The sequence below is a fragment of the Amphibalanus amphitrite genome, unplaced genomic scaffold (genome assembly GCF_019059575.1).
Source record: "Amphibalanus amphitrite isolate SeventyFive unplaced genomic scaffold, NRLGWU_Aamphi_draft 000042F_arrow, whole genome shotgun sequence".
NCBI classification, from domain to species: domain Eukaryota; kingdom Metazoa; phylum Arthropoda; class Thecostraca; order Balanomorpha; family Balanidae; genus Amphibalanus; species Amphibalanus amphitrite.
The window spans coordinates 786,558-812,993 of NW_024881538.1; the positions used below are offsets into that span (position 1 = coordinate 786,558).

The following is a 26,436-nucleotide window of genomic DNA, read 5'->3' on the forward strand; positions in this document are numbered from 1 at the left end:
ATATATGTTGACCTCGAAAGGTCAAGGTCAAAGGTTGACCTCAGGTCACGTGACCTCGAGGTCATCATGTATATCATTCGATGCGTCTTGACGAGCTGAACACAATGAGACCATCCACGCGTCTGTATCTTGTTCCTGTACGGAGTTATTGGCCAAAAACCTTTGGTGACCTTTGATGACGTCACATGACCTCACAGCTACCCAACAGCAAAACAGACCTCAAGGTAGTGAAGGTTGATCGTATATGAAGTCATGTATGGTATATGGGGTCATTCCGACCCGTTTTAGTGGTAAAAACAGGGAGTTGATTTTTCCTCCATTGACTTATAATGGGGAGGTCGCGAAATTGACCTGACCTTAGGTCACCGACATCAAAATTCCGAGATCCACCGCAGGTCCACCGAATTCAAAAGTTGATTAACTTCGCTGCGCGTGTTGTGTCTGGACGTCGGAAGACCGACCATATTTCGGACGTGGTTCGATCGCTGGGTTGGTTCAAAGCAGACGAGCTCATTTCCTATCATCGAGTTCTTGTCATTCACCGACTCTTGTCATGCCTCGTTCCGCCGCCATTAGCGCAGACTATCGGTGCTCCTGCTCGCCGCCAGCACGATCACGACACACGGTCTGCTGACCTCCTGACTGTGCCACGTATTCGTACCGAGACTGGTCGCAAGCGCTTGTGTTTCAGCGGTGTGAAATTGTATAATGAGGTACCGAAGCCTGCAGGAACCTCATTCAAGACTGCTGCAAAGCGCCACCTGCGTGCCGTCGAAACGTGACGAGAGCTGGAGCCGGGAGGTTTGTTGGCGAGTGCTGTGATTACCTGTGCGCCCTATATGGATAATGGGTATACTGTCACCTGCCTTACGTTTTTGTTTGTGTATCTGTGCTTTGGATGGATGCTACTGTATGTTTACCTTTTATCACTGTTTTATTTTTACTACGTACGATGGCGAAAAGCCACCAGTTTGCGTGGATCTATCGCGAATACACATTGAATTGAATTGAATTGAAAAAGATATACAAATTGTAGCTACTAATGACCTTATAACATCCTGCGACTTTCAAAGGCCTCTGACATCTACTGTAGCTCTGGCACGTGACAAAGTTGCAAAAAAGTGACTTGAGGTTGGGTCATTCAAAGTGACCTGGTGACCTGACCTTGAAAGGTAGGAAGTTCAAACTTGCACACCATGTGTAAAATTGATAAGGGAATAGTCGTACCAAATTTCGCGGCGCTTCCCGCTATTCGCGAAATTCCTCAGGGGGGGCGGATATCCGCCCCCCCCGTCGGTGCGCGGGATAACATAACCAAACAAATTATCAGAACATCCCAAAACAGACGGCGCAACATTGAGGAGCGCCTCATTCTCCCTACGATTGTTCCATTATACATTTGCAACAAATCAGCCGTGACAGTACACTCCATATGCGTTTATGCCGTTATCATACCCCGTCTTCATGCTGTCCACGCATAATGCGTGTGCGTGTGTGCGCCATTGTCTGTACGCGATAGTGTCTTTGCGTGCTAGTGTCAGTGAGGCAATACTTGCACCAGTGCATCAGGTGTGCGTATGTGCGCGGGCGTACGGGGCTCACCACTGTGCGTATGTGCGACCAAGAGCCTGCGGGGTGCGCCACTGTGTGTGTGCGCGCCAGCGTGCTGGGCGGTACAGTATCCGCTGACATATCTCCCTGTGTCGTGTACGGCAGCGCGCGTGCCACCCGCCCCCACTGACCTTAGCGCGGTGACCTCGGTCACCCAGCCGGCGGCGGCGGCTGCCAGCGGCGCCGGCTCGGCGTCGGCGTCCCGGCGCTGCAGCAGGTACAGGTGTACCACCAGCAGGTTACCGGACGCCACACTGGTCGACAGCAGCCGAGACACGGACTGATCGGGGAACTCGGCCAGTCGACACAGGTCCGGCCACTCGGCTCCCGACTCTGGCGAACGGGACGGCGCGGGTCACTGGCTGGAGGGGTTACAGGTCACAGATCAGTGGAGGGGTCACCGGTCACAATTCCGGCCAATCGGCTCCCGACTCTGGCGAACGGAAGGGCGCCGGTCACTTGATTGGTTACAAGTCACAGATCACTGGAGGGGTCACCGGCCACAGGTCCGGCCACTCGGCTCCCGACTCTGGCGAACGGGAGGGGCATGGGTCACTGGAGAGGTCACAGTTAACTGAAGGTCACCGGTCACTGTCGGGATCACACATGGGTGACGTGTGTTGAATACAGAATGGTGACATACATAGTTCACCTGCACTCATACATTCTGAAGTAGGGTACAACAGATGACAAAACAAAAATTGGTAACACAGTATGTGCTGCTAACGAATAACAGCAGCACATTGAGGTTCGCCCATTCATGCACTGCCCCATGCAATCACCGTTATAGTCTAAAATCAATTCTTTAAAGGTTATTATTGCAAGAACGATCGTGAACTGAGTTACGACACACAGCAGCAATTCACATCCTGTCTCGGCAATGAATAGTTCATTGTCACGTTAACACTTTTGATTTTAAGGGAACTGACGAGCCCTACCACCTTTGGCTGAGGCTGGTATTAGTTAGCTTTTACTCACCCCTGGCGAAGAGTGACGTAATGATGGCCTCCCAAAAGTTGGAAAGATGGCGCATGTCGTGTACGATGGTCCCCGATACCCTGAGCATGGGACAGAGCAGTACGCAGCCGCTCTCCTCCGACACCTGACAGAGTCAAATGCATCAGTACGGCCATACACACATGCATCATTTGGAGACTTGTCATACTTGAAACAAAACCGATAAAGGATCAATACTATGGAATCATAATAGCGGACGCTATTCTGGTCTTGATCATTTGCGGCTGGGTTAGTCTACGAGCAGCATTTTGAACAAACGCCCAGTCTTCATATCAAAGTGCACCCACCTTCCATTCTCTCAGTGACGTGGTCGCTTACCCATTTGACGAGCCGCTCGGCGCAGAGGTCCTGGAGAGGAGGCGGAGTGCGCGAGCCGACACACTGCAGGAGCTCGCGCATCAGAGGCGCCGCCTCTCGGAACCCCTCGTCGGGAGACACTGGGGACACGGACAGCGGTGCAGAGTGAGCGACGGTACTGGACAGCAGCACAGCCGAGAGCTGGTAATTGGATAGGACCAAATTACACAGACATCTGTGCTTGGGCACGAGTCATACAACGGTTGCTTGATGGTGTTAAACCCCTGACAGAGCCAGTGTTCACTTCTCAAAAGGCAATGCTCGATAAATCAGTGTGTAAACGACTACCTACTACATACATATTATGTTTTCACTTGAGTCGCCGACGACTAGGTACACACATTCTGTCGATGACGCCACTCTGACGTCACTACCCGCGCACTCACTGCGGCCGACGATGGCCTCCGTCTCCCGCAGCAGTCTCAGCAGCGTCCGCGTGAAGCCGTGTCTCTGAGAGTTCACTAGCGCCTTGTTGGTGGCCGCCACGTTGGCCAGCATGCGCACCAGGCCGGAGGTGTAGGCAGCACGCTTCTTGGCCGTCTCCGGATGCAGTCGCTCGGCAGAGGCCACGTGACCAGCCGCCACCTGCAGGAATCTGTCGGAACAGATAGACAGACAGGTCAGCCGGAGGAGGGGACGAGGCGGGAGTAAAGACGGGTGTATTTAAATCTCTCATAAGCGAAAATTTTGGCAAATTGTCATCGGAATTCCTATCACAGCAAACCTTTTATGGGTTATCCAGAACTGAGAGTCGAGACACTGGATCAAAACCATGGTGGTTCGTCTGAATTTTAATTTGCCCAATCTCATTTGCAGCACTATGGTTTATGTGAAATAACTAACAAAACGAAGGCACGGAAAACGTGGCAGAACTTAACGAAGCTAACGTTACAAATATATGAGAAGGGGAACAGCTATCAGAATTTAATATGAACCAAGGTAGTATCAGAATTCATCAAAAAGTCTGAATGAGAACATTCAAGGGCTGTCCAGTCCTCTCCACTTCGTCATGTCATCCAGTTGAGCATCCTGTCCTATTCCATCCCGATGTATACCGTCGCCTGACGCTGTCCAGTCCCTTTCAATGTTGTTATGTTCGTTCTCTTTCCGTTTCCACCTCGTCCATCTCCACACCAGCGCCTTACAATATATTCCATCCGCGAGCGGTCGTCCGCATTGCCTGCTGTCCGAGCGGACCGGGGAGTTGTTCGAGGCCCGATCACGTCCCACCAGCCAAGGTCAGCGCATGCAGAGGCGCATGCCGGGCCCGGCACAGCCGCTGGCCAGGAGCCAGGCAGACCAGCGCGGCCGCCGTGCCAGCGCCGCGAGCCGTGACTAGGCGGACGGCGGCCACAGCGGCGCGGCTGCGTCACCGCCGGACGAGCCGCCGTGCACTCGCCTCTGCCGACGGCGGGCTACCCGCGACGAGCCGGCCCGGCCCGACGCGGCGGCAGTCATCTCGCAGATATGTTGGGGTGCGGGTACTGGAGGTGTGCGGCGCTCGCCGTGCTGGGACTGGGGGTGGCCGGAGCCGTGAACGGGCCGGAGGTGCGCCTACAGCTGGGACATGTGACCAGTGACGAGGCCAGGCTGCTGGTGGTGAAAACTAACTCCAGTGCCAGTCAGGTGAGGTCGCAGACCGGACCGGACCGAAACTACCGAACCAACGAACTGGACCAAAACTACCTCCAGGGCTGGACCAGATGGGACCAATCCTGCCGGAGCGCCGGACCAAACCTGCAGTGTCCACTGTCCTCTTCATGGCCGGAATCAAAGGCGTGCGTGTCCATGTGGAATTGTATACTATTTCATTTCCTTGATCGGAACATATTATACTTTAGGCTGAATGCAATGGCCATGTTGCGTGAGTAACATTGGCAGATCGCTACTTTGTTGTTAACTTGCATGACGAACTCCCATTTTATTAACTTCATTCTGACGGCCTACATGTAGGTGTATGGAATGAATAGCTCAATTGTTTTATATCAGTGCAGGCGAAAATTCCACGGCGGTAACAGCCGTAGTCATTTTTCGGTCATTCGTCACGATTATTATTTTTCCAATCACGACGGCAGCCCTATATCCAAGAAACACCGTGTCTGAGTCGATACCATTGCCGCCAGCGTGGTCCGTAGAGACTAATTACTGTCCGCCAAATTAATCGATCATAGGAACAGCATAACATTCAATTAACCCAGTTTTACGTCAGTTCATTGTGACGATAGAGGTGCGCAAATAATGCCGCCTCCCCCCATCCCCCCACGGCAGTGTCACGGTAGGCACAGGTCTCACAGCCCATGGGTTTGGGCTCCGCTATCAACATGGGTCTGGGATTGGGCTGCATGTAGGCTCGGACCAGCTCGGACCACGAGCTTTCGTTGCACTTTGTACGAACCACCTGCCTCGCATTAAAGAGGATGCATTTTATATAGACTAATAGTCCGGACAAATTTCACGCACGGGTGCATCTCATTTGAATTAGTACACATGACATAGTAGATACAATGAACCATTTTTTTTTTTTAGACTTTGAGCACACTGAGCGCCAGTATCTCGGGTATGCCTTGCGTCAAACAGTTGCATCATCGAGGGGAATATTACTTTATTGTTTTCTCGACATTTTCTCCAACAAATTTAGCTCCAATAATTGAATACACGGACTGACAAAGCCCAACCCCACGCTAAAGTGAGCTTGTAGGTAGGCCCCAACCCCTAGGGCAATACCGGGTAACGAGAGAAAGATGAGCGACTCGAAAACGGGCTCTCACCAAAGGGAGTCAAACGCTCTACCAACTGAGCCACGGGACAGACGTGGTATCAAATATAACCACATATTGGTGCTTTAGTGATGGAGCACTGAACTAAACAAGCTGAGCCTCGCCAAGCTGTGCGTCTTGCAGTACCGCCCCGTTCCACAATCAATCCCAATCCTAACTCAACCACCAGCGACAGATACCTAATGACAATACGTCTCCTTCCTCTCCCTTGCCGACCCACGCTTTCATCTTCCTCAGTTCGTGGTGGCTCTCACATACTGATCAGCGCATTCCCCTCCCCCGTGACTCTCCCTAACTGACCCGCACGCCTCCCTCTCCCACATGTCGTGGTGACGCTCTCTAAGTGGGAGGACAGTTCGCACTATGAACAGCAGAATGTGACCCTGGACCCCAGCATCAGCTCAGAGCAGAAGGCGCTGTTGTTTACAGACCTACACACCGGCTCCGAATACAGGTAGGTAAATAGCTGAACAGCACGTAGCACAGGTACAAGTACGGAGCTGAAATGTACGGATTCTGTAGAATGTACTCCCGCGGACGGCGCTCGGTGTAGCCAGGCGGAATGCCGACCGTCACAACCCGGTGTTTATTCAGCAGCAATTCCTGCTGTGGAATGCAGGAATGACCCAAAACATTTTGATATCGCACTCCTTTCCATTACATTCCACATGTGCAACTTTATGATGCTAATAAAGTAATTTTATGGCGGCAAAACAGTTTAATGTTTCGTAATTATAGTTGTCAAACCCGTCGAGTAAACATCACATGTATGCAACGTATAATCGTCGATCTCGAGATTTTTTGTGCTCTAAGGCACCAGCAAAAGATGTTTTTAAGGCATCAGAAGTGCCTTAAAGGTAGTGTGCCACCTTTGAAAGATTTCCCATTTTATTTTTCCTAGGATAAGAAGCTTCTGTTTTTACCTAATATCGCAAAAAAATCAAAAATGGGCCTGGAATAGTGCCTTTTTCGCCTAAAAGTTTTTCGGTTTTTAGATATGTATAACAACTGTAGTGGGCTCACCTGCAAACAGGCGTCGGGCAACAATCGCGAATGCGGCGCACTTGTGACAATAAGCAAAGGTCATTATAGTGTTACGACCATACGACGTACGGGAATGAGTTATCAGCTGTCTAATCGTAGACAACACAATGTCGAGCCTTAAACTGTAAGCCCGTATTGTATTGTTTCTTTTATTTGGCTGTCGAACATTATTTATGGTTTGAAATATGATTTTATGTAAAATAATTGATATGAAAAAGCCGTCTTATAAGTTATGACCCCATTTCACCACACGCAAGTGGCAGAAATGACAATGATCAGCTGACGCATTTTTTTTGGCCGAAGTCAGAGCGCGCGGCCCGACGCACCACGCGTATTTGGAAATTCCGACCTCGACGAGCATCACAAGCCACCTAACAGGCGTGTTCGAAACCGCAGGAGATGATGATGAACGGGTTTATCGAAACTTGATTGGATGAGCATATCGGTAATAGCGATTTCAGTGTGTGCATTTATTGTTCATAGTGGTGTGAAATGTGGTTGGGGTACGACCGACAACCCGTCGGGGCGAATTTCGCACTGGGGTACTCAAAATTTGAAGAATTTAAGACGTTTCCATGAGTTTTGAAGGTATGGATAAGTTCTAAAAATCCGGTTCTCCTTATCTGGGCCATTAACTCCATACGGTCCAAGAAAGCTGGCACACTACCTTTAATGAACATGGCATTTTAACAGCCCCTCAGGCTTTGTGGACATATGATTCAATGGCGTCTCGTATCAGAAATGTGAAATGTGCTAACAAAAGAAGCACAGAGCCACCTGAGGTCAGCGTTTAAATGTAAAGGTGGGGCGGTCTCATGAGGCTGCACTTCAAAGCTTCATTTTAGTCCATTTTAACATTGGCCATTACCTTAGTGCCCAGAATGAAATACGTTCTGAAGTAAGCGGGGTAAGTGACCAACTTCTTGCACATCTTTGCAAACTTCAGCACCAAAAGCAATGGCGATGCATCGTCTCCAATAAAGACCACTGATAACTACTCACCGATACTCACTCTGTCAAAACTTCGCACAACCATTTTTAAGCTAAGATGAAAATACACCGGCAAACTACATCACCCCATCAAATGAAGTCAAAAGCAAGGTGACCGTTAACACCGACTCAATGTTCGTTTATCGGTGTTTTGAAGGCGTCAACTGCTAAGGTCATTCTGTTCCACTTAATCACGGCTAAAGCGAGCTACGAAAATATGTCGGGTGGTCAAAGCCCTAGCCTTGACACGGGGCTATTCAGCTGCTGTGTGCTGGCTTCCTGGACATTAGCAGCAGGTATGACAGGGTCTAGGGTGATTTTCAGGGCCTGCGGCAGCGCCAGAGACCCCCAACAGGAGCCCGTTGGAGACGGAAAGTGTTTCTCGTTCACTACATTCAAGGAGCGCTCCATGACCACAGGTGAGCCATGCTCGGCCAGACCTGCACATATTCGATACACAATAGACAATAAAACATGGTCACTGGCCCGACAGACGGCAATCAATGAATCTGGTCCCTTTGTGCAGCTAGCGTTGGCCAGCCATTCTTCATTATTTCAAATAAATGCATGACACTTGCGAATAATGTGCCAGGAATGACACGTAATGAATCGCTCACTTGATGCAAACTTTTATTGGACCGTTTTCTGTCCCCTACAACTCTGTACGTTGACTTTGGTCTTGACGAGCGCTGTCTGTAATATAGCCCTTTCCGTGTCTGCTTAAGTGTATAAACTAAGTCCTTCAGTCACTGTCCGAACTATAACCAATGACCGCCACTCTCTGAGTCTAACCCATGTCGTCCGCTCCCTGCACAGCCGTGGTGAGCGGCGTGGTGGCGGCCGCGGTGGTCGTCGCCATTGCCGGCCTTTTCCACCTACTCGTCAAGGCCGTCCTTCGACGGAAGAACTCGAAAACACTCATCGTCACGAGCAAGGACGAACGGTAGGCGCCGGCGCCGCTATTCACAACCAGTGTCAGCTCGCACACAAGCATACAAAACCGCATAAAGCCGGTCATAGGTGCATGAATAACGCAATACTGGGCTCACTCACCAGGTGTATGACCGAACCTCTCGCATTGATTGTGCATGTATACGCATCATATGGGTTTCATAACGGACCGGAAAAGGGGCGGAGGGAGGAACTGCGCCGTGACAAATGGTTGGCGTGCAGTGTCCGATAGACTGGCCATGTGTTGACGAAACACCGCCCGTCTCCCAGGGAGAATGGCGTCACAAACGGCGGTGCTCAGCTCACGCCGTGACGGCCCCATGGAGCCGCCGTCACGCGACTGAACGGGCCCCATGGAGCTACCGTCACGCGACTGGACGGCCCCTCGAAGACGCATTGGGACGACGATGGCTAGCAGCCACTGTCACGGAATGGACAAGGGATCGAAGCAGCTGTCACTGTGACTGGACACCATATCAATGGGTTTTGAATTTTGATCAATCTGACCTAATGAGCACCATTGACCACCTCAAAGTGCCGGGGATCCAAACACATCGGCGCTGAAGAAGGCCAGTGGCATCTTTCTGAGCAGCCAGTAACACAACGGCCGGTTCAATTTATACATATGTCCACCGTGTGGATTATCGGAACGTGCCTTCAGCGTTGGAACGTCATACCGTCCTTAGTAAACCGGCTTGCTATGGGAATTGGTTGCATATTCCATCAACATGCTATGCATTTCTTGTTTACATCATCCACGTTAAACGTTTCGGGTCTGATTATGCGCTTGTAGCCGTATTTACAGAGAAATTCGGGTGGAAGATCTGGACCCAGTGTTCGAAATAAGTTTAAAGGAAGCTTCAAGTTCGTATCCCGCGTAGGGCACACAAAGCAAAGGTGACGTTTAACCCAATTAACGTTTTTTAAAGTTAAGTCCTGTCACAATAATAGTAGAACGGGAAGAGGCCTATGTCGGCACAAGTGAAATGCACTCATAGAATTCAAAGTGTAACTCAACGCATAATCACAACTGATCGTTAGCTGGTGGAAGTTAAGAGAGACGCGGTAAATAATAAATGTACCTGAACAATGTCTATCATAATTGTAAGTTGGTTTCACATGCAGCTGAAAACAAACACCGGCGTTCAGTCCAGTATAACGACCTCCTCGTCATCTATCCAGTACCCAGTAACTACAATTATACATACCTACCCAGTGCCCAGAATCCTTTGTTCCGAGTTCGAGCTCTACAAACCCCAATGGCCGGATACCTATACGTGGAAGAACTAAATGAAAATAAGTTCCCCGGAGTGATCGATAGCTGCGCAGCTCCTTGGTCCGTTCCTTGCGATTAATTACCACTGCGCTGACGTCTGAGCCTTGGAGCTACCAAAAGCAGTGGCCGTCTCAGCTCGACGGCCATCCATCGTATCACCCCATGACCCAGTACAGTAGCGGTTCCGTCAGGCACATTACTGGAGATCCCGACCCAGCACATGCCCTCTAGTCTCTAGTTACCCAGTCGCAGTCACCCATGAACACCCAATAGCCTAGCCAGCCTCGACCCACAATGCACTGAACCGTCATGAGAACCATGCAACCGTCAGCCCGCCTGGTACTCACCCCATGAGCGCCACGTCGACGGGTTCTCGGGCCTCTGTCTCCAGCACCGAGGCCGGGTCACAGGACATGATGTACCAGCCGAGCACGCGCTGGTAGGTGGCCGCGTCGAGCAGGTGCCAGCTGAACGCCTCGGCTCGACTCAGCAGCAGAAACAGGGCGCCCGACTGGCAGAAACACGGGGAACGGGGAGAACTGTGAGGACGGTACCTTTATAATGGGTGCGGTAGTTATAAACAAACTCAGCAGCAGGAACAGGGCGCCCGACTGGCAGAAACACGGGGAACGGGGAGAACTGTGAGGACGGTACCTTTATAGTAGGTGCAGAATTATAAACAAACTCAGCAGCAGAAAGAGGGCGCCCGACTGGCAGAAAGACGGAAACAGGAAGGGTGAGAGCAGTGGGTACAAAAACATACACCCAAATGGCGGTGGGAATAACTGTCTCACGTCTCCTAGAGCATTTAAACTTCCTTGTAAAATCTGCTTAACGTAATAGGAGGAACCTATATGATGAACAAGGCAACCACGTGAATTAGATATCGGGCGCAAATGTTGATATGTTTAAACTGCATAACAGTAGAATGGCGCATAATAAATCAAAACGCTAATAATGCCTTGAAGTCGTTCAGCTCTGACAACACATATGCATTGCAGCTAGAAGGCGTAATCAAGTTATTACAAAATATTATAATGTAGTATTAATATGCAATGGGAACATATTTTGTCCTATCATAATCAAACTATCATTATATAACCCCCACCAGTCATAGAAAACTGACAACTGACAGTCATAGAAAACAATCTATGAATCTGGCTCTTCATAGATTGGTCATAGATAACATAGTCACAGACAACATCAAAACATGATTCATGTTATCTGTGCTCCAGCAATATTATTGTCTCCCGATGCGCCTACTCGCCACTTGGAATAAATTACAAACAAACGAGCGTGTCGCGTATGCATGTACCCGGTGACTATCAAGCACATATAATTGCCGTGCATATAACCGGGTGGCAGCCTCACCTGTCGTATTTTCGGCTCGAAGGACACTTTGATGAGTATGTTGAAGAGACAGGCGTGCAGTCGTACGCTCCCGGTGGGACTCTCGCGGTCGTACGCCTCAACGACCTCCTTCCAAGGTAGCTGCACTACGACCTGGAACAAAGCGATGGGTTACGCACGGTTACACCAGATGGTAGGGTGACTTAATCCACATATGGCACGGACATATCGTAACATGTCAGGGAATAATTAGGTATACCGGACGCAATTATGCAGTTAAAGGCGTAAGCGTACTGTGCCAACAAGGAACTGACAGAATGAAAACCGTCCCCGTGAAGAAAACAAAACTTCCCGAGACTTTTCCCCGCGAAGACCAGAGTTCAGTCGCAAGCTAATGCATTTCAGCATCCATCAGTTCAACCCCATGTCCCCCTAAACCTAAACTCCGCACCCATAATCGCCCTTCCCCCGTTCCCAACCCAGGTCACCTCACCTGCGCGGTGAACGAGTGTGCCTCGGGCAGGTACACATCCAGCAGCTGGGCGATCCGCTCCGTGTCGTGCAGCTGAGGCGCCAGCCGGTCCCAGGGCAGTGTCAGCAGCTCGGCCTGCACCAGGGCGCGCACGTGCTCCTGTACCGACGGCACCGCCACCACCGAGCAGTAGTGCTCCCATAGGTGGGATAGCGCCGGACGGCCAGCTGGAAGAGAGGCAGGGGGAGATTAGTGGAGACACACACGGGTATGTGGAGGTATTTGTCGCGTTGCTAGTCGCGTGTTCTAGTCGTACAATAAGTGAGAGGAAGGATACTCTGCACCTGGCTAATTGTGCGCGACAGGGCGACACTTGAGCATTAGTGACGAACCACCTGATTCTTTCCCACCGCTTAAGTTACAGATGTGTTAACCGAATGATGCAATCATACGCGCTACTTCCTTGTCAAAAACTTAGCCTTTCACAAATGAAAGTCACCGTGAGCATTGTCATTCATAACGAACCACGTTGCAAGGTATAACACGGGGTTCGGGTCACAGCCAAATCTGAGATGTAGTGAGCCAGCCCGACAGATACCGAAACGACATCGAATATCTCGTATCTCGCTCCGTCCGTCTACCACTGAAACGTTCACTCACCGGGCAGAGTGTTATGCAGCAGCAGCACGCAGTGCAGGAACATATCGAGCATCATCTGCGCGTGCGGCCCATCGCCAGGGATCCAGGCGGCCAGGTGCTGCCGGTCGGCGGCCAATTGCTGCAGCCAGCCGGCGCACTGCTGGCGCACCCGGCCGTCGGACAGCGGCAGCGGCCACAGCCACGGACAGAAGGTGTCGCGCAGCATGAACCACAGCTCCGACATCACTGAGGGAAGGGCAGGGCGGGGACGGCTAAGACATAACTGGCGAATACACGGGGCAGGGACAGTATAACATACAATGTCAGTCATAGCTTTGATGTCACTGCCGGCAGATGTAGGGCAATAGTTGTGCTTATAGACGACACTGGAAAAGACACAGGACAGCAGCAGCTACGACTCAGTCACTGGTACACAGACAGAACAGTCCGAGAGACATTGTCATTTGCCAGCCACAGGTCGAACTTCACCAGCGTATGGAACAACGCAGCATCACCCACATCTGCTCCAGACATTACATGTTTACAGACAGGGCAACATTGCTACAGCTCCTGACATGACTGGCGAACAAACAAGACAGCTTTCGAACGGCGACAGGACGGAGCAGTGACAGTCAATGATCTTACACGTGTACAAAAGGTAAAGAGACTGCACCTGCCGGCTACCACTCATGGCCGACACCACAAACAAAGATATCAGTTCCAGCTAGAACATTTCCGACTGATGAGCCCAAATATGTATAACCTTGCTCGAAGTCCCCTCTCCCTATTCCGTCGCCACACTAACGTTTGTCGGAGAGCGACCCGCGGTCTCTCTGAATGGCGCCGATGACAGCCGCCGAGGCCACCAATCCGAGCAGTGCTGCCAGGGGTGCCGTGTATAGCTTGTAGCGCGGGTAGAGGCCGTACAGGCCGGCCTCGAGCCGCTCCTGCAGCAGCCGCGTCGACAGCAGCCGGCACGTGTCCAACGCCTGACGGACGAACGGGCGTCAAATACTGCGATGCTGCCCGGATTTGAGCGTGGGACCTACCGATCAGGACTGTGGAACAAATAGTTCTTGTGACTGAGCAATACCACGGTAGATCAATTTCATAAATATTTGTCACGGAACTCAGCACCAAAACTCAGCTCGGATTCTTGCAGGCCGTTTATATCGTAATGGACAAAACTGAAACATCACAACTCCAATGTCCACCGGCCAGAACCCTCAAAACCAGCAAAATCACGGCACACCGCCGCAACCATCACGCAACAACCACACATCAAACACAATTCCCGAACTTTCGGGCCGCCACTCGCCCCCGGCCGTCGGTCAGCTGACCGCCGGAGGCGACCAATCCGAACCCGCAGACGCCGTCTCTCGGCAGCACCGACTGAATCAGACGGTCAGCGCCGATCGAGGCGACCTCTATTCGTCCGCATCACCAATAATTCCCGAAAGAGGCGCCTAAATCAGTAACAATATTGTTCGATTCGAAAATGCAAGTCATTATTTTCAATAGCATGCTACGGTAATGGTCTGATATGGTATTTATCTGTTTGTTTATTGGGGGTTTAGGCTGCGCAGACTCTGATAGATATTAAATAGTAGTAAGCTGAAGACAAAGTCCGTTGCTAGCAGCTACTCTCGAGCAGCCAGTAATGAGATGCAGGAATGTCGTATCTTCCCACCAGACAGCGTTATTACTCCAGAACGGGCGGGGACGGGGACGGGGGTTTCCCGCATAATACCGGCTGTGTTCAACGGCAATTTTATGAATCAGACATGCTGCAGCTGCTGCAACTGTTCACGATGAATCACTCAGTGCATGCGCCCAAAATGAGGCGCAATTTTGACTGAAACTACGGCGCAATTAGTGCGGGGAGGTCCGTAGGAGGGCGGCCGGGGGACACAAGCCCTCCTCTCCTCCCATCAATCTCGAAACAGCCGGGACAATTTTGACGAAAAGGTAGCATGTCATTTTGCTTAAAAAATGACTGGATCAGGTGAGCTATCGCCTATCACAAGTAAGCCCGGTACGCCGGATAGCCATCACGTCGGAGCACAGCCAATCCTCTCTAACCCGATGTAACCTCAGCGAGTTCCCCCTTATTCCCCGATATCACAGCTAGTGCAGCGGACTTTCTCTATTTTCATGTGACCACAGCCAGAATCTCCTTTATCTTTAGTGAACACAGCAGACCTTCAAAGTTCAAACCCCAAAGATTGTAGCATTTCCTCACTCACCTTCAGTGGCCGCAGTGTTCCCTTCCCACCCCAGTAATCTAATAATCCCCTAATCCCCCCCCCTCACCTCCTGTGGTCCCAGCGGTCACCTAGCTCATCCCCTATAGTCTCAGCGGTCCCGGTGTTAAGTTTGCATAATGAATTAATATTTTTCATGTAACTTTAAAGTGTATCTTAGTTTGCTTTTAGTTTGTAACTTGTGTTAACGGCTGGGCCCCGGTTATCGCTCCTGCGCGCCGCCCGGCCGCCGCGGCGGGCCGCCGCATTGCGGTACAGCCTAACTTGTCAGGGCGCCGCCGATTGCCGCGGCCCTGCGTGTGCTGATTGGTCGGCGGCTGACCACGAGTGGTGAGGCGATGTCGGGTCGTGTCGTGCCGGCGGAGGGCAGTCGCGCAACAGTCCTTGCTGCGGCTGGGTGTGTTGGGCTCTCGAGTCTATATCCGTTTGCGGGGCGTTGGCAGGCTCGTCTGTGGGCAGTCTGTCGGCGTTCCCCGCGGCGCATATGCATTCGAGAATCTAAATTGGAGACTACGTCTGTCGGCTAGCCTCCACCCCACACCCATTTTGTCCCGACCACCAAAACACAGCGCCATTAATGCGGCAGTTAAAACGTGAACGTCTGTGGGCTGATCGTCTGCTGCTATTAATGGTGCTGTATTGAAATTAACCATTTAGCGTGCCAAGTACGGGCGCTCATAATTATACGGCTGTGAGCCTATTAAAGGGTTGGTAATTGCGGGGTAGCGCTCGAGCCTATCTCGAGTATTTACTTGTACCCATTTAAGGATCGAGTCGGCACTGTGGCCGCATCTGTTTAGTGCGATTGGCGACCCCTGAAGCGCGGACGGCAGGGTCACTGTTTTCTCCGGTGTTTAGAGCTGGGTTTGCCCGGACTTTGATTAAAATACATCCGCTTGGTGTATTTATAACTTTTTTTGGGTTTCATTCGCTACACATTCGACTTGGAATCGCAACATAGTCCACCGGGGCCGGATCATTTATTCAGTGGAGGACACAGTCCCCAAGGCTACCGGTATTAAATTTTGTTAAATTTTGTTAAGTCCACTGGGTAAATTGATAGTTTGTTTTTGAACATACAGTCCACTTTGTACTTTGATTTAGTTCCCATTTCACTCAAACATGGAGGAGCTACTGGCTGCTAGGTCGCGTCTGCGCACAAAGGCTACTAAAGCGTGCAACGATCTCCGAGCCTACAGGGAGGGAGATCGGAAAGCGCTAGACCCGGACCAACTTGCCCTAAAACTCCACCATGTGGAGAAGATCCAAATTGAGTTGCAGGGCTTGCAGGTCCAGCTGGACAAACAGGGTCAAGCCGATGAGACGAATCATGTTCAGACTCTAGAGGATGAGGCCTTCCTCGGTTCCCGCCTCCTGGCTCGTCTCGAGAGAGCTGCAGAAGCTCAATCCAGGGCCTCTGAGTCACTTAACACGGTTGGTAGTGCCAATTTGAAAGCAGCACTCACCGTGGCGATTCCCACATTCGATGGTGATGTGATGAGATGGCCCGAGTTCTGGGAACTGTTTATGATCTCTGTTCACGACACCCCTGGCTATGCCAACGTTCAGAAATTCGTGGTCCTCAAGTCGCATCTTGCCGGAGCGGCATTAAGGGCCATTCAGGGCATCCCAGTCACGGGTGACGGGTATGTGCAGGCGGTGTCAGCTCTGAAAGCGCGATTTGACCTCGAGAATGTGCGACGGGAGACTCTCTTGAAGGAGCTGATGAACATGTCATCAGTCCGCCACGGTGACTTGAAGGCCATGCGATCCTTCATAGATCACCTGTCTGCGCACACGAGAGCTCTCAGCACTCTGGGTGTCTCCTCAGAGAGCCTATCCAGCCTGCTGCTGCCCATGGTGAAGGGCAATATCCCGGAAGACTGGCGTCTGGAGTGGGCCCGGCGATCGAGTCACCACTTTGATGACTTCCTGGTGTTTTTGAAGGAGGAAATTCGGATCAGAGAGCTTGCTAGGGGCCCGAATAGTGAATACTCTGCTGTTGACCCACCAGCAACGTTCTCGGTGACCACCAGAGACCTCGACTCTGAACACCTGGTCAGGGAATGTCTGGGCAGTCCGTGTGCTGAGCGTGGCCGCCAGCATCACTCGCTGCTGCATGATGCGGAGTTTGGAACGCAGCGTTCATCCTCAGCAGTTTCTGAGTTGAGCCCTGATGCTGAACCACTCCAGCCTCCTGAGCCTCCTGCTCCGGGTACTTGTGCAGAGGCTGAGACGCACGGTGTTGAGCTGCCCAGCCGTCACCGATATAATGTCAGCTCTACAGGAAAGAGCTTCTTGCAAACCGCTGCTGTTGTGGCAGCAGGTCCCAATGGCCGCACGCCGGCATGTGACTTCCTTGATGGAGGATGTGACGCCTCCTATGTCAGGAGCTCCCTGGCTCAGGAGCTGGGACTACCTGAGAAGGGCTCCGACACATTTGCCTGTATCGGGTTCCATGAGAGAACCAAGCAGCCTTGCGCCTATGATCGAGATGAGGTTGATATTGAAAGTCGTTTCGAAAGCCCGTCAGTCAAACTTGACATGAAGAGCACAGACGTGCTGTGCTCATCGCTCCCAACTGCTCAGCCACCTCGGTTGCCGTCTGAGATCCAGACGGCTGATGATTTCCGGGGCGGTGAGGTTGACGTCCTCGTAGCGGCTGATGACGTGCATCAGGTCGTCCTACGGGATCAGTTGGAGGCTGATGGGCTGAGAGCCATCGATACTAGTTTTGACTATGGGCTGAAAGGTGGAGACAGTGATGGTCCCCACATGAGCCAGTGCGTTCCAAGTCGGCACGATGCTGCCGACCTGGACGCGAGCCCAACTGGCATCGGTGATACCGAGCTGAACGACTCTCGCTCCAACTCACAACTGATGTGGAGTGAGAAGCTCCACGAGCCGCCCCCGATCTGGGGCTCTGACGAGAGGCCGACATATGGCCGTCGCTCCTGGCCGTCGTGGTGCCGTGCGGCGCCGCCCTTGATCGTCGGCTCCCGACCCATCCCGTCGGTGCAGAGGAAGCACCCCGGCGGGATCTGGCGGTGGCATCGGTGGCGCCGTCGGGGGTGAGCCCACCGCAACGCGCCCCGGTGAGGTTCTTCCCCGAGGCTGTCCCATGGTGGGGAGGCTTTTGGCAGTGATTCGTGGGGTCTGAGAAGCATAGTAGGTTAACTGTAGGATAAGCTTAGTTAAGTGTTTAGATTATTTGGTCGCAGGAAGATAACATGGGCGGTAGCAGGATGGCAAACTCAGTCTGTCGGCTGAGTGCATGGCAGCTTGGCAGCGCCATATTGCCGCTGGATTATGCGATCTGCTGTTCTCGCTACTCACGAATCTTTCTTGTCTTTTTAGTGTAACCGTTGACGTCCTGGAGATGCTTCAGAAGGACGACCACCGGTCGCAGCGGGAGGCCGTCCGGGTGATGGTGATCCTGAACCTGACGTCGGGCGGCTCCCAGGAGCTGGTAGCGGAGCTGTGCCGACTGGGCGCCGCCAAGCCTCGCTGTGACCTGCTGGCCGCCGGGGGTGCCGACCTCATCATGGTCTTCATGGACGCGCCGTCGAACGTGCTGAGGTGCGCCGAGCAGGTGGACCGGGAGGGCACCGTGGCTCTCCAGGTGGATGAGTGCGGCGGCCTGGACCGCATCGGGTCGCTGCAGACGTATGAGGAAGAGCCGTCCTCATCATCGGCAGGCACTTCGACGATGACGACTGGGAGGACGCTGAGGTGGCGGCGCCCGCCGCCGCCGCCGATGGCTTCCAGCTGAGCGTTGACACAGATGCGGCCACGGCCGGCGACCTCCAGTTCTATGACGGCGGTCTGCGCGGGACAGTCATGAGAGTGGTGCGCCGGTGATGTGCTAAAGCGGACTTAGTTATGAAAATGGGGCAAGCCCCATTTTGGTGGGGAGTATGTTAAGTTTGCATAATGAATTAATATTTTTCATGTAACTTTAAAGTGTATCTTAGTTTGCTTTTGGTTTGTAACTTGTGTTAACGGCTGGGCCCCGGTTATCGCTCCTGCGCGCCGCCCGGCCGCCGCGGCGGGCCGCCGCATTGCGGTACAGCCTAACTTGTCAGGGCGCCGCCGATTGCCGCGGCCCTGCGTGTGCTGATTGGTCGGCGGCTGACCACGAGTGGTGAGGCGATGTCGGGTCGTGTCGTGCCGGCGGAGGGCAGTCGCGCAACAGTCCTTGCTGCGGCTGGGTGTGTTGGGCTCTCGAGTCTATATCCGTTTGCGGGGCGTTGGCAGGCTCGTCTGTGGGCAGTCTGTCGGCGTTCCCCGCGGCGCATATGCATTCGAGAATCTAAATTGGAGACTACGTCTGTCGGCTAGCCTCCACCCCACACCCATTTTGTCCCGACCACCAAAACACAGCGCCATTAATGCGGCAGTTAAAACGTGAACGTCTGTGGGCTGATCGTCTGCTGCTATTAATGGTGCTGTATTGAAATTAACCATTTAGCGTGCCAAGTACGGGCGCTCATAATTATACGGCTGTGAGCCTATTAAAGGGTTGGTAATTGCGGGGTAGCGCTCGAGCCTATCTCGAGTATTTACTTGTACCCATTTAAGGATCGAGTCGGCACTGTGGCCGCATCTGTTTAGTGCGATTGGCGACCCCTGAAGCGCGGACGGCAGGGTCACTGTTTTCTCCGGTGTTTAGAGCTGGGTTTGCCCGGACTTTGATTAAAATACATCCGCTTGGTGTATTTATAACTTTTTTTGGGTTTCATTCGCTACACATTCGACTTGGAATCGCAACACCCGGTCTCTCACCCCTAGGGTCTCAGTGCGGTCCTCTCGCTCACCCCTATGGTCCAATCGTCCCCTCGCTCACCTCCTGCGGTCTCAGCGGCCCCGGTCGCTCTGCCAGGGCCGCCACCGCTCTCCTGCGCTGCACTGCATCCATCTGCGGCGTGAATGTGACCACACCCGCCGCCAGTACGTTGACAAAGTCAAACCAGCACATGGGACTGAGCTGTCCGGCGCGGCTGGCGTCTAGCAGACGCTGCAGGATCTCTCCGTAGTGCTCGGGAAACTGGTGCCGGTGCAGCGTGTCCAGGTGGCGCCGGTAGAGCGCGTGTAGCGCCGACCAGTCAGGACGCTCGGGGTGCGCGCCCAGCTCGGTCAGAGCGGATACCAGGGCGGAGATGAGGGCAGAGCGCTGGGAGAGTGACGGACGACGCGAGGACAGCCACGACTCCAGGCCGAACTGTACCAGACGGGAGGGAGCGGGGACGGTTAGACACATTTCAGACGGAAAAGCACGAGATACTACAACTAGCAGGTCGAACGGCACAAGGGAGGGAGGCCACGGTGGTCAGATTGAACTCCGATAGATTGACAAGCACAGCAAGACCGAGCCACTTAACCAGCAATTGACCGATCAATCAGGGAAAGCCACGCAAACCTACTCGTCAGGAACACTCGACAAGTTCACTATAAGAAACTTGAATCAATGAGATCAATCCAATCAGGAGTATGGCCAAATAAAAATAAAGATTTTCAGGTCTAACAGCAACACATAGCTCTCGGTCTCCAAAGTGACCCTGTTCCCCGTAAGTCCCCGTTCTAGATATCATTTCCCTATCCTCAGAGGGGGCTCGAGTTGTCCAAGCTCCAAGTCAGGTAGGGGAGGACACAGTCAGATAGGGGAGGACACGGCCACCGCTTCCCGTTCCTACAATCTCACCCTGTCAAGCAGCAGGCAGCTCAGCTCAGCCCTGTCCCGGCCGACCCTGACCACAGTCCCGTACAGGCGGACGTATGTGTCGGGGTCGGCGGCCGCCGGGGTGAAATGTTCAGCCAGTCGCTCGGTGGGACAGCTAACGCGGGCCGGGGGGCGCAGCAGCAGGTCGAGCAGCGGACCGCACTCGGACGGGTGCTGCTGGATGAACGTCTGAGGGCATGGTAGGGTGGGGTCAGAACGACGTGGTACGGCGGGGTCAGTATCGTATGGCTCGGCGGGGTAGATGGGGTGGTACAGGACGTCACGGTCAGTAAGACACGGCAATCAAAACATATTGGTAAGTATAGGATGTCATATTTCGATACGTTTGCAAGATCCGCCAGTTTGGGCCTGCAACTTCGTACGACAGAAAATAACACGATAAAGGTGCAACGTAACGGACTACAAGCAGTAGAAGATGTCTAAACGTAGACATGAAACGAAAACAACACAACCAAGCAGAGAAAGCCATTAGCATGATGACGCACGGCCCGCATCTGGCTCTGTATTCTCTTAAGTCCTCAATCATGCAGCACGAGAATATTTCTACACAGCGTGCGAAAACCCTACCCGCCAGCCGACTCCTCACCTGTCCCAGCACCTGCAGACAGGCGGTGAGCAGCTGGTCCACGGCCGGACACTGGAGCGCCTCCTCAGTGGTGGCGTTTACCACGTGGTGGAATAGGCTGGAGCCGATCCGCTGCAGCTGAGTCGGGAACGAACCGTCCTGCCGGTACCGCCGCACCAAAGACCTGGGGCGCACGACACGGTCATCATTAGTTACGGACGAGATATGCGTCCGAGTAGTAAATAAACCTTGATACGCCCTGTTTGGATCCAGGGGACATGCTACTTGCTAACGCCATGGACCAATAGAATTTTGACATATTGTCGTCGGACGGTTCAGTTCTGGGAGACTAGTGGCATGTCGTCGATTCAATAGCATGTTAAGATGTCACATCGTTAAAAGAAAGGAAGAGAATACGTGTCAAATGCTATTCCTCGGCACCCTGACTTCAGCAAATTAATTCTGGCTGAAATATCGTATGCTATACTATTTCATACCAAGAAGTTAAATGCCCAGATCAAAACCATATCGTTTCGCACGACTGAAAATACGATAAAGTACTCCAGACTGCTATGCCATCTCAAGCAGTCAGTCCATTAAAATTACACCGCCCCACCCAGTTTCAGCCATCTCCTCCCATCCCGACCACCCTGCCGTAGTGACTCACTTGATGAACGTCTCGATGGTGACTGCGGCGGCGCCGAGCGGCGGCGGCGGGTCGGCCATGGCCGTCCGCTCCAGCCGCTCCGCCTGCTGGCGATTCTCGTCGATCCGGTGATACACACCGCCGTCCAGACGCGCCGTCTCACACTGCGGTGTGGATGGGGTGGGGAGGTGAGACATGGGGTAGAGAAGGGTGACCGACGACCGTGGTAAGGGGAGGAAGAGACACATTAGAATCCTTTACATTGTCCACCTCATTGTGAAAGCGCGGCCATTTCACATGGAGGTGACTGCGTAGAGACAAGGACCGGTAATCGACGGCTGTCCTACAAACAGAGGCTGAGAGCAGCTATATTCAAGCTTGTCTACCCTATCTCCATCGAGGACTTCCATCCCAGTAGCCTATCCTCTCTGCCTCTGTCCTCTGGGTTAACACCATCTCCTCTCTTACAGCTCTTCAGTTTCACGCACACCATACCTCTCACAGTCTCTGAACTCCAGCACCACACCATTTCCTTCCCTCTTAGTACCCCTCTCGGCATACCCTCCCCCGTCTCTGACCTCCAGTACGACGGTGGCCGGCCCGGAGCAGCGGTGGTCGGGCGGCGCGGCGCGGCCCGGCGGCTCGCACCGTATCCTCTCCACCACCTGGGTCAGCTCGTTGGTGTACAGCTCCGGTAGCAGCTCCAGGTACTGGCCGTCCAGCGACGAGTGCTCGGCAGACTCGCACGTGAACCGCCTGGCACACAAAAACAGCGACAGATGCTGAAATTTGAACAAGTGCGTAGCTGCGGGAAAATGATGCATTTAACATTATCTTCGACACGATTGATTATTATACCGAATAATCGATCAATACCGGTGAAGCCTACCGAATGTCCAGTCCACCACTGCACATATATCATCTTCTTTTAATAACAAATGCCCCGATTTAACTCACCTAACCACCAATGTCACTCACTTCCACCTCACCAGTAATATACATATAGTTCACCCTTCCTATCGACCCCTCACCTGGCGTATTTAGCGAGCTCAGCGAACGGCTGTCGCAGTGCGCCGAGCGCCGCCTCCGGTCCCCCGAACATGGCCGCTGTCTGCCGGGGCACCGGGGTGTCCAACCGCTGTAGGGGCGGCGGTCCGACCCGGGCGTCGTACGACTGCAGACTGAGGGTGGATGGGAGTTAGATTGGGGGAGTAGGAGGGTCAAATAAAGGGAACAGTGGGGAAAATGGTGAGAGCGAAGATGAGAAAAACACAATGAAGAGATGGCTTTTCATGTCAAAGATCGTACACAACTGCTCGAAGCAGCCACATTGACGATCTCAGAAATGTTTGTCTTGAAAACTTTTAGGTGAGCTGCGGCCTAGCAGTGTGATTGCAGGCGGGCCAGCGGCCGAGTAGCAGCCGCTCTGGGATCAATTCGAGATGGCGCACTAGGAAGCTAGTAAGACTAGGTGGCCAAGTGACACTTGAAGGTAGTGACACTAAGCGGCATTTTACACCAATCGGCTAGTGGCTCAGCGCGAACCGAAATCGCCTAGTGAGACTTGAAATCAAGTGGCACTAGGGCCTTAGTGCGCCAACGCGAACCGGCTGCTGGTGGCAGGCCATCCGTGCCGGCCCAGCCGTACCGTTTGACGATGCGGTGCGCGGGCGTGTCGTCACTGCGCACGGGCGTCACCCCGCCGGCCGCGCCTCCCGACCGGTGGTCGTGGTGACTGGCCACCCGCTGACGCAGGCAGGCGTCGCTGAGCCGCGACTCGGCCCAGTAGTTGATGTACTCCTCCCACACCTCGCCCAGCTGCCGCACAGACATGCAGAACACGTCACGGATTAGGTAAAAATACCACAGGGAGCTAATGGTTATATGTGGGAAATCGAGATGAGGAAACAAACACGGCTAGTGAGAAAATATGAAGTCACAGGTGAGGTAGACAGGTAGTGGTCAAAGGTAAAAGAATGGTAACACATGAGAATACCGGGGCTAAATCGGGATAACGAGGTGAGACCCGTCACTGGACGAGACATGGGTCACAGCCAGATATCGTTTACGGATGGGGGGGGGGGGGGTAAGCGTCATGGGATCAAAGAGATATTATGGAGCAAAGCTAGCATTAGCCATAACATCAGAAATTGATGACAATGGTGAGCTGTCGATGAAAAAGAGCATGGGACCCGAAGTCACGAAGGCATCTAACACACTAACATCTAACACACTGACATCTAAGCGTTCCGATCGGCTGCTGTGTTCGTTTCGGACGTACCGGAGCGTTCTCGAGCAGTTCGATCAGCTTGCTGGGGTTGTAGGTGGCCGGCAGGTCCGGTAGAGAGACGTCCGGACGGTGTAGCCGCGGCTCCTCCAACCAGAGCGAGAACGTGCCCAACAGACTGACGAAGAAACAAGGCACACAGTGGGGAGGTGGAGAGTATGTCGAGTAGAGCATATGTAGAAGAGCACGGGGACAGTGGACCAATGCAGGAAAGCGCTTCAACTAAAAAAGATAGTAGCCACGCAGTACGCACTATAGGTGAGTTATAATCCGACAGCGCGCGAAAGACAGGAATGTCTAACATCATACACTGTCTTCATCATACATAGACACAGCCCCTGGTGCTTTGCGATTATTCGGCCCTTCATTCCCTCCGCCACAAAGTCCACCCTCCTCCCAACTCCCCCTGAATCACCAGTCCCCTTTCAGTAAGTATCCCGGTTCAGTATCCCCTCTCCCCTCCCGCGTCGGCCACTAACCGCGCCAGCCGCTGGAGCTGCTCCACCTCTCCGTCAATGACGTGCCCCTCGCGGGTGCCGGCCTCCTCGGCGCGCGTCGTGTAGTGTTCGGCCGTCTCCTGCAGTCGCCGCTTCAGCCGCTTCATGTACTGCACGTTCACCAGTCCCTCCATGAACCGGTCGCCCGCGCTGCCCAGGTCACGGCTGCCGGCAGATGAACATCGTGCAACGAAACTGACATAGTCAATGCTCCTGATCGGGGAAAATATGTCGCCCTTTTGCCATTCCATCCTGCCCATGCTCAGTGTTATAGAAAAACACAATTCTAACGAATAGTGTTTGTCTTTTCAAACAACCTGCGGTTACCAAATAGGGTTGTGTTCGGTCCGATCCGGGCCAAGGAGGATGGATTCCGATAATAAGTAAATAAGGTCATGTCAAATACTGGTCCGGCTGGGTCATGTAAGGTTAAGTCAGGCGTGAGTCAGGTCAAGCCAATCCTATCACGTTTACGCCGGATCGGTTAGTGATTTCAGTCATGTTCGATTGAGTTGAGTCAGGTACCTAGATACGAGATGGACCGGCCTGGTTCATCCCGGTCCTATTGATTCTGTTACCCACCCGTTGACGTCGTAGACCCTGGCCAGGTAGAGGCTGAAGAAGTGCTGCCAGAGGGCGGGCAGCAGCGGACAGTCAAGGTCTGTGTCGAGCGCCTGCTGAGCCCACCGGTACAGCGCCAGTTGCTGTACGGGTGTCTGAGGGAGCCGCTGCTGGCTGCACACGCGCTGCGCGGAGAGAATGACAGGTTAGACATAGTGACGGTACCGATACAGACTAAGATATGGCAGATGATATATCGACACCTTTTTTTAAACCCCACATTTGTTCTCCCGTGAAGTTCAGACAAGTTGTTTAGAAACCTTCAAAGAAGGTACAGTCACTCGATTTTTCTCAAGTTTGTCTGTCTTGGCATATCAAGCAATGCCAGAGCAAGCTTACGAACACACAAATTTGATCAGGATCGGACGATTGGACACTTCTAAAAAGAGATCTTTCGTGCTTCCCGGAAATTCACCGGGAACAGATGTGGGGTTTAAAAAAAGGTGTCGATATAGAAGATGATACACGTCTGCGGCAGCCGCTGCTGGATGCACACGCGCTGCACAGGGACACACAATATACATGCCAATATAAAGACGCCCAGACGGTTAGGTTAGATATGTGGGGGAGGGGGAGAGGGACACAGGCCAATTGTAACATATCTGGTTAGATGTCAGGGTCCGATGATCAATTTATGGATCATATCATAAGTAAGCTGCATCTTTATCAACTCACTAAATTAGCCAAAAAATACACCATCAAAGCAAAGGGTCATGACAAGATCTACCACAGAAACAGCCTAGTAGAAACAGTGAGTGTATCACACTAAGTTATGCTCGGAGTCTCCTCTAAATCTCGTTACGTCCCTGTACAGTGTACACATTAACGTCATCTCCCCAGCTACCCACGCCCTACGATTGGTTGGCTCCGGTCGGCTGTAACGTCTGTAACCGTCTCCCACCCACCTTGAGCGCCTGGTCGAGCGGCAGCCGGCGGTCCTCGCACAGGGTGGCGATCAGGTCGTGCCACAGTCCCGAGTCCACCTCTGCGCGTGTCTCGGCTCGCAACCAGAACCAGGCGAGCCAGGGCACCTCTGGCAGCGAGGCAGCCGGCAGGAGCGGCTGCAGCGCGCCGCCAGACACCCAGGAGAGCAGCGAGGCCAGACCAGCCGACTGGCGCGCCCCGCTCTCCGTCTGAGGGGAATTTGAGGGTTATGGCTGAGTGTGACACAGCAACACCAACTAGCCGTGAGGCTGGTCAGAGGATGGGAGAAGAGGCAGGGTATAGTAAAGATATGAATAACACATGCCTATTTGGTAAGTAAAGAATGAAAACTTGACAAAGGTGAAGATCACATAAAATTGGGGATAACAGATAACAATGAAAGCCGGT

General features: G+C 52.8%; 2 protein-coding genes across 2 annotated transcripts in view; one reads left to right on the top strand and one right to left on the bottom strand.

Annotated features, from left to right (window-relative positions):
* Window positions 1-26,436, bottom strand: part of LOC122376386 (ectopic P granules protein 5 homolog) — a 47,509-nt gene that overhangs the window by 10,673 nt on the left and 10,400 nt on the right. Inside the window, exons 11-30 of the mRNA XM_043356250.1 lie at window positions 26,010-26,237; window positions 25,066-25,229; window positions 24,466-24,648; window positions 23,981-24,104; window positions 23,348-23,517; window positions 22,731-22,880; window positions 22,278-22,455; window positions 21,721-21,863; window positions 21,075-21,237; window positions 20,450-20,656; window positions 19,595-19,969; window positions 13,290-13,473; window positions 12,506-12,730; window positions 11,867-12,072; window positions 11,395-11,526; window positions 10,371-10,534; window positions 3,372-3,580; window positions 2,947-3,065; window positions 2,590-2,713; window positions 1,743-1,944 (exon numbers count right to left, since the gene is read on the bottom strand). Of these exons, the coding sequence (XP_043212185.1) occupies window positions 1,743-1,944; window positions 2,590-2,713; window positions 2,947-3,065; window positions 3,372-3,580; window positions 10,371-10,534; window positions 11,395-11,526; window positions 11,867-12,072; window positions 12,506-12,730; window positions 13,290-13,473; window positions 19,595-19,969; window positions 20,450-20,656; window positions 21,075-21,237; window positions 21,721-21,863; window positions 22,278-22,455; window positions 22,731-22,880; window positions 23,348-23,517; window positions 23,981-24,104; window positions 24,466-24,648; window positions 25,066-25,229; window positions 26,010-26,237 (3,650 nt within the window). The remainder of the gene's footprint in view (window positions 1-1,742; window positions 1,945-2,589; window positions 2,714-2,946; window positions 3,066-3,371; window positions 3,581-10,370; window positions 10,535-11,394; window positions 11,527-11,866; window positions 12,073-12,505; window positions 12,731-13,289; window positions 13,474-19,594; window positions 19,970-20,449; window positions 20,657-21,074; window positions 21,238-21,720; window positions 21,864-22,277; window positions 22,456-22,730; window positions 22,881-23,347; window positions 23,518-23,980; window positions 24,105-24,465; window positions 24,649-25,065; window positions 25,230-26,009; window positions 26,238-26,436) is intronic.
* On the top strand, window positions 4,278-9,846 carry LOC122376393. Its single transcript, XM_043356257.1, has 5 exons — window positions 4,278-4,611; window positions 6,107-6,216; window positions 8,121-8,215; window positions 8,613-8,739; window positions 9,018-9,846. The coding sequence occupies exons 1-5, from the start codon at window positions 4,453-4,455 to the stop codon at window positions 9,058-9,060; spliced, it is 534 nt and encodes a 177-aa protein (XP_043212192.1). The 5' UTR covers window positions 4,278-4,452; the 3' UTR covers window positions 9,061-9,846.